Source organism: Scomber japonicus, chromosome 18 (assembly GCF_027409825.1).
Source record: "Scomber japonicus isolate fScoJap1 chromosome 18, fScoJap1.pri, whole genome shotgun sequence".
In the NCBI taxonomy this organism is placed as follows: domain Eukaryota; kingdom Metazoa; phylum Chordata; class Actinopteri; order Scombriformes; family Scombridae; genus Scomber; species Scomber japonicus.
The window spans coordinates 25,938,197-25,949,459 of NC_070595.1; the positions used below are offsets into that span (position 1 = coordinate 25,938,197).

The 11,263-nt window shown below is 44.7% G+C and overlaps 1 protein-coding gene across 1 annotated transcript; it reads left to right on the forward strand.

The window, feature by feature from the left end:
- The first annotated feature begins 1,502 nt into the window (after nt 1-1,502).
- unm_sa1261 (un-named sa1261) lies at nt 1,503-10,859 on the forward strand. The gene is made up of 3 exons (XM_053338273.1): nt 1,503-1,674; nt 8,755-8,957; nt 10,038-10,859. Exons 1-3 carry the CDS (start codon nt 1,503-1,505, stop codon nt 10,857-10,859), a joined length of 1,197 nt encoding a protein of 398 aa, XP_053194248.1.
- Nucleotides 10,860-11,263: the final 404 nt, after the last annotated feature.

An 11,263-nucleotide genomic window follows, 5' to 3' on the forward strand; every position in this document is an offset into this window, starting at 1 on the left:
ATCTTACAAACATCAAAGGATGATGTTTACTTTACCTACCTTCCTTCTTCCTTCCTTCTTCCTTCTTTCGTCCGTCCATCCTTCCTTCCCTCCTTCTTTCTCCCTACTTCCTTCTTTTTTCCTCTCTCCTCACTCCCTCCCTTCCTTTCCTTCCTTCTTCCTTCCTCCCTCCTTTCCTTCCTTCTTCCCTCCTACCTTCCTTCCTTCTTTCCTTCTTTCCTCCCTCCCTCCCTCCTACCTTCCTTCCTTCTTTCCTTCCTCCCTCCTACCTTCCTTCTTCCTGCCCTCCTTTCATTCCTTCTTCTTTCCTCCCTACTTCCTTCTTTCCTTCTTCTTCTCTTCCTTCCTCACTCCCTCCTTTCCTTCCTCACTCCCTCCTTTCTTTCCTTCTTCCCTACTTTCCTCATTCCCTCCTTTCCTTCCTTCTACTTCCCTTCCTTCCCTGACTTGAGGACAACAGGAGAGTTAAAATCTCTTTTTATTCTACATTGGAGCTGACATTGTTCCACTCTTGTGTGTGTGTGTGTGTGTGTTGTGTGTGTGTGTGTGTGTGTGTGTGTGTGTACATATTTACTTATTCACATGGCTGTTTTACTCTCTATTATAATTCTCCTAATAATTTTTTCAGATTTTTTTATTTATTTAATTGATATTTTCTCCCTTTTAACTCTTATAAAAGGCATTGTGGCTTCCTGTTCTTTATAATCTATTACTCAGAGATGTTGTGTGTTGGGCTGCAACTACATTTGTATTTCCTGAATTAATCATTTTGTCTATAAGATGTCAGAAAACGGTGTAAAAGGCCTATTTTAAGTTCTTAAAGCCCTTCCTTCTGTCTTTCCTACCTTTCTTCCCTCCTTCCTTTTGCCTCTCTTTCCTTCCTTCCATTCTTATTTCCTTCCTTCCTTCCATCTTTTTAATGATCCGGCCCACATTAGATCAAATTGGTCTGTATGTGGCCCTTGAATGAAAATGAGTTTGACACCTCTGTTCTAAATGATCTAAGACCAGTGGCTTGTCTCATCAGTAGTTATGAAATCCTTTGAGAGACTTGTCAAGACTGAGATCCTGAAAGTAGCCGGGCAGGCACTACAGTAGATCCAATGCAGTTTCCATACAGCTCTACTGTTGTGTCATTGCTTCTTTTTACTTTTGATATTCACACACTTCCCTCACCCTGTTTCCCCTTTCCTCTGAGTTTGTGAAGTCTCTGCAAGCTTTCTCTCTGTGATCTTTGACAAAGTATTTTCTCAGAAACACAAACAGAAAGCACAAAGAGAGTTCATTCGACCCGGACACAAAGCGTAACCGCCCCTGCATGTGTACATACAATACAGTACAGCTGGTGCTCTGTTGCTCTGTATACAGTACAGGAGGGTCATGTGGGAACGGGGACATGCTGTTCCACATAATGAACCCTCGCTTTCCTTCCTGCTCCTCCTCTTCCGCAGGAACATTCGTCTCCAGACCAGCCCTCGGCCCCGTCACACCCCTCCACCAGAATGAACTCCTCGCCCCATGGCTCCCGCGCCTCCATCGACATCCTGGAGGAGCTCCAGCTGATTGCCGCGCAGAACCTGGAGAAACTGGACATCAATAAATACTATGAGGTCGTCCGTGAACTGGGGAAGGGCACCTATGGGAAAGTGGACCTGGTCATCCATAAAATCAGAGGTAATTTTTTCAGAGTGTTCACATTTAGATGAGAAATATAAAATTAGACGCCCAAAAAATTCCACCCACCCCTGGAATTCACTTCCCAAACCCATCAGAGACTGTACAGACCCCCATACCTTCAAATCACTCTTAAAAACACACCTTTTTAAACTGGCTTTTAATCTGTCCTTACTCCCTTTCTTCCTTCTGTCCTTCCTTCCATCTGTACTTCCTCCCTTTCTTCCTTCTGTCCTTCCTTCCATCTGTCCTTCTTCCCTTTCTTCCTTCTGCCCTTCCTTCCATCTGTCCTTCTTCCCTTTCTTCCTTCTGTCCTTCCTTCCATCTGTCCTTCTTCCCCTTTCTTCCTTCTGTCCTTCCTTCCATCTGTCTTCCCTACTTCCTTTTATCCTTTATCTTTGTTCCTTTTTAAACTGGCTTTTAATCTGTAAACTGTTCTTTTATCCTCTTTCCATTTTATGTCTTTTTAACCTTCTACATTGTTCACTCCATATTGTTCTATATTTTTTGTGTCCTCTGTAAAGCGTCTTTGAGCACTTGTAAAAGCGCGTTATAAATGAAATGCATTATTATTATTATTATTATTATTTAAAATGATATAATTAAACTACACACAGCAAACTCATGTTCACAAAAAGGCAGTAAAAGTGGAAGTAACCCAAATGATCCGACACTGGTGGGTCCATAATTCTTGGGACAGAGCAGGAGACAGTTTGCTTTTTTAATCCATCACCTCTTGTGATTTCCCAGAATCGCCACCAGGAATTCATTTGGCCAGAGCGAGCAAATCCGCAGGGTTTGCAGTTAAGGGGAAATGGGATGTTGTTCTCTTTTGTGGTTCTCTACTTTGTGATTCAGAGTGATAAGACGGGGTCATTTTACATAACAATCACGCAGAGTGCAGCCCTGAAATGCCTCCATTTCACTCACAGCAGCAGCAGCAGCAGCATCGTCCCCTGAGAGATTCAAAAAATAATCCTGCTTTGTTTGGAAATCAACAAAATGCTCCAACATGTAATTACGCTCGCAGGTGAAGCACTCTAACTCAGTGGTGAGCTGTGGAAATACATTTGAGGCAATGCAGGACACTTTTATACAGCGATCGAGCACAAGATCTGGATCCAGGCTTCCTCAATTCACTGCTTAACCCTCCTGTTGTCCTCGAGGCAAGGAAGGGAAGGAAGGAAGAAGGAAGGATGGAAGGGAGGGAGGGAGGGAGGGAGGGAGGAAGGAAGGAAGGATGGAAGGGAGGAAAAAAGGAAGGGAGGATGGAAGGAAGGAAGGGAAGGAGGGAGGAAGGGAGGGAGGAAAAGAAGGAAGGAAAGAAGGACAGAGGAAAGAAGGTAGGAGGGCGGGAGGGAGGAAAGAAAGAGAGAAGGAGGGAGGGAGGAAAGACAGTAGGAAGGAAGGAAGGACAGAAGGAAGGAAGAAAGGGGGATGGAGGAAGGAGAAGGAAGGGAGGAAAGGAGGGAGGAAGGAAGGGATGAAAGGAATGAAGGAAGGACGGAGGAAAGAAGGAAAGAAGGGTGGAGAAAAGAAGGAAGGAAGGAAGGAAAGAAGGACAGAGGAAAGAAGGAAGGGAGGAAGGAAGGTAAGAGGGAGGGAGGGAGGGATGGAGGAAAGAAAGAGAGAAGGAGGGAGGGAGGGAGGAAAGAAGGAAGGAGAGAAGGACAGAATGAAGGAAGAAAGGGGGATGGAGGAAGGAAGGAAGGAAGGGATGAAAGGAATGAAGGAAGGACGGAGGAAAGAAGGAAAGAAGGGGGGTGGAGAAAAGAAGGAAGGAAAGAAGGATAGAGGAAAGAAGGAAGGGAGGAAGGAAGGTAAGAGGGAGGGATGGAGGAAAGAAAGAGAGAAGGAGGGAGGGAGGAGAGAAGGACAGAATGAAGGAAGAAAGGGGGATGGAGGAAGGAGAGAGGAAGGAAAGAAAGAGAGAAGGAGAGAGGGAGGAAGGACAGACAGAAGGAAGGAAGGAAGGAAGGAAGGAAAGAAGGAACAGTCAAAACAGACGACAGGAAGCCTCTTCACATTAAAGAACCAAAGTGTTGACCATCTGCTCCGAGCCTCGTCTGGAGCTGCTGCTGCCGTCTGTCACACAGATCCATTCTGACCTTTTCCAAATGCACAGCTGTAGGACGGATCTCCTCGGTGATAAAGACGCCATGTGTGTCTGCGGGTTTTAACGATCTGCTACTGTATGTCGCAGATATATTTATAGTCTCGCTTTAACGGTCTGAAACTTGTGGTGTTAATAATCTATGGAAATAAAGTTCAAGTTGTCGCTGACATTTTGAATCATGGTCGTGTGAAAATGTATTTTAAGTGGACGAAGGAATTATAAGTGTTACGGGTTGGTCAGTTTGTATAATTGCAATTTAAAGTGATTATTCCTTCGTTCTTCCCCTCCTTCCCTCTTTCTTTGCTTCCTCCTCCTTCCTTCCTTCCTTCCTTCCTTCCTTTCCTTCCCTCTTTCTTTGCTTCCTCCTCCTTCCTTCCTTCCTTCCTTCCTTCCTTCTCTCCTTACTTCCTTCCTCTTTTCCTCCTTACTCCTTTCCTTTCTTCCTTCCTTCCTTCCTTCCCTCCTTACTCCTTTCCTTTCTTCCTTACTCCTTTCCTTTCTTCCTTCCCTCCTTACTCCTTTCCTTCCTTCCCTCCTTACTCCTTTCCTTACTTCCTTCCTCTTTTCCTCCTTACTCCTTTCCTTTCTTCCCCCCTCCCTCCCTTCCTTCCCTCCTTACTCCTTTCCTTCCTTCCTTCCTTACTCCTTCCCTTCCTCCCTCCCTCCTTCCTCCTTTCCTTCCTTCCTTCCTCATCCATTCCCCCTGTTCTTCCTTGACCTGAGGACAACAGGAAGGTTAAAAACCAACCCTACTGCTTATTTATTGCACCACAATTCAACAAAAGATGACACTTTTCCATTTAAATACTGCGACCAGGACATAGTTTCACAGTTAATCTGTAAATTACAGTTAAATATGGGACAGCAGCAGGTCAGAAAAAAAAGAGTTGAAATCCCAGACAGCTCCATTGTAGGTTAGTAGGGTAGTTGTTCCCCCCCCTCAGATGTAGGTTACTTTAGCTTTAGCTTCTGCCCCAGAAACAGCAGAGTTGTTGGTTTTACAGGAGTCAGCTGAGTTCTCTGGGCCAGATGGTGTCTCTGTGTCTCTGAGCGTTAGCCGCTGGGTTGATTTAACAACTCAAACATGCAACGACTGCAGCACAAGTAACACGAGCTGCCAGTCGTCGGGCTGTCGTGCAAATCGGACGTTTTTTCCATTGCCCTGCATAGCTTAGTTATTTACTCCATTTCTGAAATGATATGCTAATCTTAATGCTACAGCTGAGCTCTTAGCAAAGGCGAGCTACACTTTGATCATCAGGCTTCTTTACACACGCTTTGGGAGTTTTAATATAAATAGTCACTTTAGCTCTCTTATTAGTCACTGTTGAGAAATTAAGATGTCAGGAGGTCTGAGAAGTAACACAAGATGAGTTCATTTTGTATAAGACGCACACAAGGGCAATTCATATAAAAGGGATTTACATAGTGGATTAAAAGGGAGGGAGGGAGGGAGGGAGGGAGGGAGGGAGGAAGGAAGGAAGGAAGGAAGGAAGGAAAGCAGGGTGGAAGGTAGGAGGGAGGGAGGAAAGAAGGAAGGAAGGAAAGGAGTGAGGAGGGAGGTAAGAAGGAAGGGAGGGAGGAAGGGAGGAAGGAAATGAGTAAGGAGGGAGGGAGGAAGGAAGGAAAGGAGGGTGGAAGGTAGGAGGGAGGGAGTAAAAAAGGAACGAGGGAGGGATAAAGGAAAAGAGGAAGGGAGGAGGGAGGGAGGAAAGAGAGAAGGAGGGAGGGAGGAAAGAAGGAAGGAAGGAAAGAAGGACAGAGGAAAGAAGGAAGGGAGGAAGGAAGGTAGGAGGGAGGGAGGAAAGAAAGAGAGAAGGAGGGAGGGAGGAAGGAAGGAAGGAAAGGAGGGTGGAAGGTAGGAGGGAGGGAGTAAGGAAGGAGAGAAGGAAGGGAGGTAGGAAGGAAGAAAGGAAGGAAAGGAGGGTGGAAGGTAGGAGGGAGGGAGTAAAAAAGGAACGAGGGAGGGAGAAAGGAAAAGAGGAAGGGAGGAAAGAGAGAAGGAGGGAGGGAGGAAAGAAGGAAGGAAGGAAAGGAGTAAGGAGGGAGGTAAGAAGGAAGGAAGGAAGGGAGGGAGGAAGGGAGGAAGGAAATGAGTAAGGAGGGAGGGAGGAAGGAAGGAAGAAAAGGAGGGTGGAAGGTAGGAGGGAGGGAGTAAGGAAGGAGAGAAGGAAGGGAGGTAGGAAGGAAGAAAGGAAGGAAAGGAGGGTGGAAGGTAGGAGGGAGGGAGTAAAAAAGGAAAAGAGGAAGGGAGGAAAGAGAGAAGGAGGGAGGGAGGAAGGAAGGAAAGGAGTAAGGAGGGAGGTAAGAAGGAAGGAAGGAAGGAAGGAAGGGAGGAAGGGAGGAAAGAAATGAGTAAGGAGGGAGGGAGGAAGGAAGGAAGGAAAGGAGGGTGGAAGGTAGGAGGGAGGGAGTAAAAAAGGAACGAGGGAGGGATAAAGGAAAAGAGGAAGGGAGGAAAGAGAGAAGGAGGGAGGGAGGAAAGAAGGAAGGAAGGAAAGAAGGACAGAGGAAAGAAGGAAGGGAGGAAGGAAGGTAGGAGGGAGGGAGGAAAGAAGAGAGAAGGAGGGAGGGAGGAAGGAAGGAAGGAAAGGAGGGTGGAAGGTAGGAGGGAGGGAGTAAGGAAGGAGAGAAGGAAGGGAGGTAGGAAGGAAGAAAGGAAGGAAAGGAGGGTGGAAGGTAGGAGGGAGGGAGTAAAAAAGGAACGAGGGAGGGATAAAGGAAAAGAGGAAGGGAGGAAAGAGAGAAGGAGGGAGGGAGGAAAGAAAGAAGGAAGGAAGGAAAGAATGACAGAGGAAAGAAGGAAGGGAGGAAGGAAGGTAGGAGGGAGGGAGGAAAGAAAGAGAGAAGGAGGGAGGGAGGGAGGGAGGGAGGAAGGAAGGAAGGAAAAAAGGACAGAGGAAAGAAGGTAGGTAGGAGGGAGGGAGGAAAGAAAGAAGGAAGGAAGGAAGGAAGATTTAATATCTTATCAATTTAAACTTAAGTTAGTCAGACAATTACATTTTTTTTTCTCCACAATTTTTAATTTCCTAGTCCGAATGATTAACGGACTAATCAAGGAAAATAAATCTGCATATGAATCGATAATGAATCAGGAAGAGTGATTAAAACAATCAAATCTGAATTAAAACATTAATAATCTGCAGCAGGTCCACCACCAGGTTTTCAATTAGCCGTCTCCAGATGTGTGATCGAGCAGTTCTCAGCTGATCACATGACGTATCGGAGCAGGAGTAGCCAATCAGAGACAAGGATTTAACCTAAATCTGCCATATTGGTTAATTAGTTGTTGTTTTTTAAATCTTCCATTTCTAGGTCATTTCAGGACTTTATGAACCTTCTTCTATAGAAATTAGAGTAAGTTTAGAAAGAAAGAAAGAAAGAAAGAAGTTTTAATAATGACTTAGAATGAGTTTAACCTTCCTGTCGTCCTCCCGGGTCAAATTGACCCCGTCTGTTTTGACTGTTCCTTCTTTCTTTCTTTCCTACCTCTCTCTTTCCTCCCTTCCTTCTTTCCTCTGTTCTTCGTTCCTTCCTTCTTCTTTTCCTTTCTCCCTCTCTCCCTCCTTCCTTACTTCCTTCCTTTCTTTCCTTCTTTCCTTCCTCCTCCCTTCCTTCCTCCTTTCCTTCCTTCGTCCTCCCTTCGTCCTCCTTTCCTTCCTTCCTCCTCCCTTCCTTCCTTCCTCCTTTCCTTCTTTGGCCCTCCCTTCCTTCCTTCCTTCCTCTTCCCTTCCTTCCTTCTTTCTCCCTTCCTTCCTCCTTTCCTTCTTTCTTCCTTCCTTCCATCTTTGCTTCCTCCCTCCCTTACTTCCCTGACTCGAGGGAGGTTTAAAACCATTTTTAGGTCACATTTTCTTTTTCAATATTACTATAAAATGCAATATAATGTTAATAATTGTCATATAATTATAGTTGTAGGTAATAGTGACGTAGTTTGATAATTACTGGTAGCAGTTTGGTTTGATGTTGCAGCAACATTATGAAACTGCATGACTCCGCTGACTTCAGACCATCAATATTCCTCCGATTGATCTTCCTGCTTTTCTCATGAAGTCTCTTAAATCATGGATTTAGGAACAAACAGACCCCCCTCCCCGTCCCTCCCCCCTCATCACCACCACCACCACCTCCTCCTCTCTCTCTCTTTCCCTTGACCTTCCCTAAAGTATCTGCACACTGTTAAAAAAAAAAAAAGAAAAAAAAAATGCACAAAGCACTTTTACAGCGCTGAGCCGATGCTATTGGAGAAGTGTCGCCTCTCATCCTCGCTGACACACTGACTCGTTGGTGCAGGGAGAGGCAGACGTTTGCAGCCTCTCCAAAAACATGGCAGCCCTCCAGGTTATTGTCTTGGGTATTTCTCACCCGGCTCTCAGATTAGTCCTGGTAATTTCTCTCTCTCCCCCCCTCGTCGCTCCTCTTGTTCTGGGCAGTAAGTGGCCGCTGAGGGTTAGACGAGGTGAGTCAAACCTCTGAACCGTGTCCTCATAAATTGCCTTCCTGTGTTCCCGCTAGAGGACTAAATGTCTTGTTTTTTTTTATATTATTACATCAAGAAATGATTTATTTAAAAGACTGAATTAGACTCTTTTTTTTCTTTGTCCCTCCTAATCTTATTACAAGCTCGATGAGGACATGATTGCAGCTGTAAACATCACTTTGCTGCAAAATTGCCGACATGAAAGCAGATTGAAGCAATGTTCTGGTCACTCTGTGTGAATATAACTAGTCTGTCAGAGGATTTGAAATACTTAAGAGTATAAATCTCGAGGACTTAATTCAGCGATATTGGAGATTTTAATTATTCATAAAATTAGAAATGATTTTAATTAAGTGTCATGCATGCAATCAAGCAGCTGTGAAATAAATCCCCCAATCACTTATAATGGAATGAAAAAGAATAAGGAAGCGAGGAATGAGATTGGAGTTATGTAACACTTCCTCTTCTCCTTTCTTTTTTCCAGGCACAAAAATGGCCCTCAAGTTTTTGAGGAAGAAGACAACCAAGCTGAAGAGTTTCCTGAGAGAGTACAGCATCTCCCTTTATCTGTCGCCATGCCCGTTCATCATCAACATGTACGGCATCGCCTTCGAAACAGACGAGTACTACATCTTCGCTCAGGAGTACGCTCTGGCAGGAGACCTGTTTGACATCATCCCTCCACAGGTGAGACTGGCTGAGACTCAGATCTATACATATGCAATTTGGTGTTAAAGCATCCATAACTCGAAAAACATTAAATTTTTTTCCTTTTATATGTACGTACAAAATAGGAGATCTAAATGATTCTCCTAAATATTGGAAAGTATTTTTACATTCATTCATTTCCACACAAGCATAAAGTATTTAGATAATTTAGTAAAAAGTACAAAAATGAAAATAATGAATTACAAATAAAAGTCCTTCATGAAAAATCCTACTTAACTATAAGTACTGCAGTATTATGAGTGTTGTAGTATGCAGTATTACAGTAAAAGTACTGCAGTATTATGAGTGATGTAGTATGCAGTATTACAGTAAAAGTACTGCAGTATTATGAGTGATGTAGTATGCAGTATTACAGTAAAAGTACTGCAGTATTATGAGTGATGTAGTATGCAGTATTACAGTAAAAGTACTGCAGTATTATGAGTGATGTAGTATGCAGTATTACAGTAACAGTACTGCAGTATTATGAGTGATGTAGTATGCAGTATTACAGTAAAAGTACTGCAGTATTATGAGTGATGTAGTATGCAGTATTACAGTAAAAGTACTGCAGTATTATAGTGATGTAGTATGCAGTATTACAGTAACAGTACTGCAGTATTATGAGTGATGTAGTATGCAGTATTACAGTAAAAGTACTGCAGTATTATGAGTGATGTAGTATGCAGTATTACAGTAAAAGTACTGCAGTATTATGAGTGATGTAGTATGCAGTATTACAGTAAAAGTACTGCAGTATTATGAGTGATGTAGTATGCAGTATTACAGTAAAAGTACTGCAGTATTATAGTGATGTAGTATGCAGTATTACAGTAAAAGTAGTGATATATTATTATATATGACATCATTAGATTATTAATAGTGAACCATCAGTGTTAGAGCAGCATGTTACTGTTACTGAGAAGTTTAGAGGGAAAAATCACTATTTGGTGGAGCTGTTAACAACTCATAGACATCTGAAATGTGATTTACAACAGACCAAGCAAAGCATTGTCACCACTTCCTGGTGTGACCTCATTGTTCTGCTCTCCCTGACAGGTGGGACTCCCTGAGTTGGTGGCTAAGCGTTGTGTCCACCAAGTGGCCATCGCCCTGGACTACCTGCACTGCAAGAAGCTCGTCCACAGGGACATTAAGCCTGAGAACATCCTCATCTTTGACAAAGAGTGCCGGAAGGTCAAACTATCAGACTTTGGCATGACGCGGCGCGCTGGATCTCCGGTGAAACGTGTGAGCGGCACCATCCCGTACACGGCGCCCGAGCTGTGCGACACCTCGCGGCACGAGGGCTTCTGCGTGGACTACAGCACGGACGTGTGGGCGTTCGGCGTGCTGCTCTTCTGCATGCTGACAGGCAACTTCCCCTGGGAGAAGGCCATGCCTAACGACGCCTTCTATGAGGAGTTTGTCCGCTGGCAGCGTCGTCGGACTGGCACGGTGCCGTCTCAGTGGCGTCGCTTCACAGATGACGCTTTACGAATGTTTCGCAGGCTTCTTTCCATCGAGCAGGAGCGCCGCTGCTCCGTCAAAGAGGTCTTCAGCTACTTCAACCTGTGCTGGATGCTGGACACAGAGAACGGGAACAGTAGCAGAGGCAGCGGAGGCTTAGCGAGTAACGCGCCTCCTCTGGAAATCAGCTCGTCTTCGTCTGAAGAAGACGTGCTAGTGGACAGACTGAAGCAGCAGACTCTGTCGCCGGCGTGCGTGGTGCCGAAGGGCAGCATCATGATGGACACCCACTACTCCTCCATGTCCACCAACAGCTCGCCGTCCTCCACTGGCAGCTACGATCGAGTCAACAGAGAAAACAACGAGAGAGGACGCATCCTCGTGGCCACACCCATCGAGATCTGCGTGTAGAGGCGTCTGACGCTGCGTTACGAGGCTACATGCTCACACATGTAAGGTTAGCGTGTGCTGAGGAGGAAGATTTCTCCGAGTATGAGGAAGAGGAGAAAAGTGGGAAGTATGGCGACTGGTCAACGGTCTCACATACGTTGTAACTTCACTGCGGTATTACTCATTTCTGATGACGACGATCTCTGAGGAAATGACAACGTGAGACAATCACAAGTCTGCTGTATGTGGTTTATATTTCAGTTCCTGAAGCACTACATGAACTCACTCGACAATGTGAAAAGAAAGAAGAAAAAAACTGAAGAGGGGAGAAAAAAAAAAACAACAATTAAAAAAACAAAAAAACACTCGTAATCCACAAGCAATATGTTAAAGTGTTTCAAAACTATCCAGTCATTGCAAAAGTG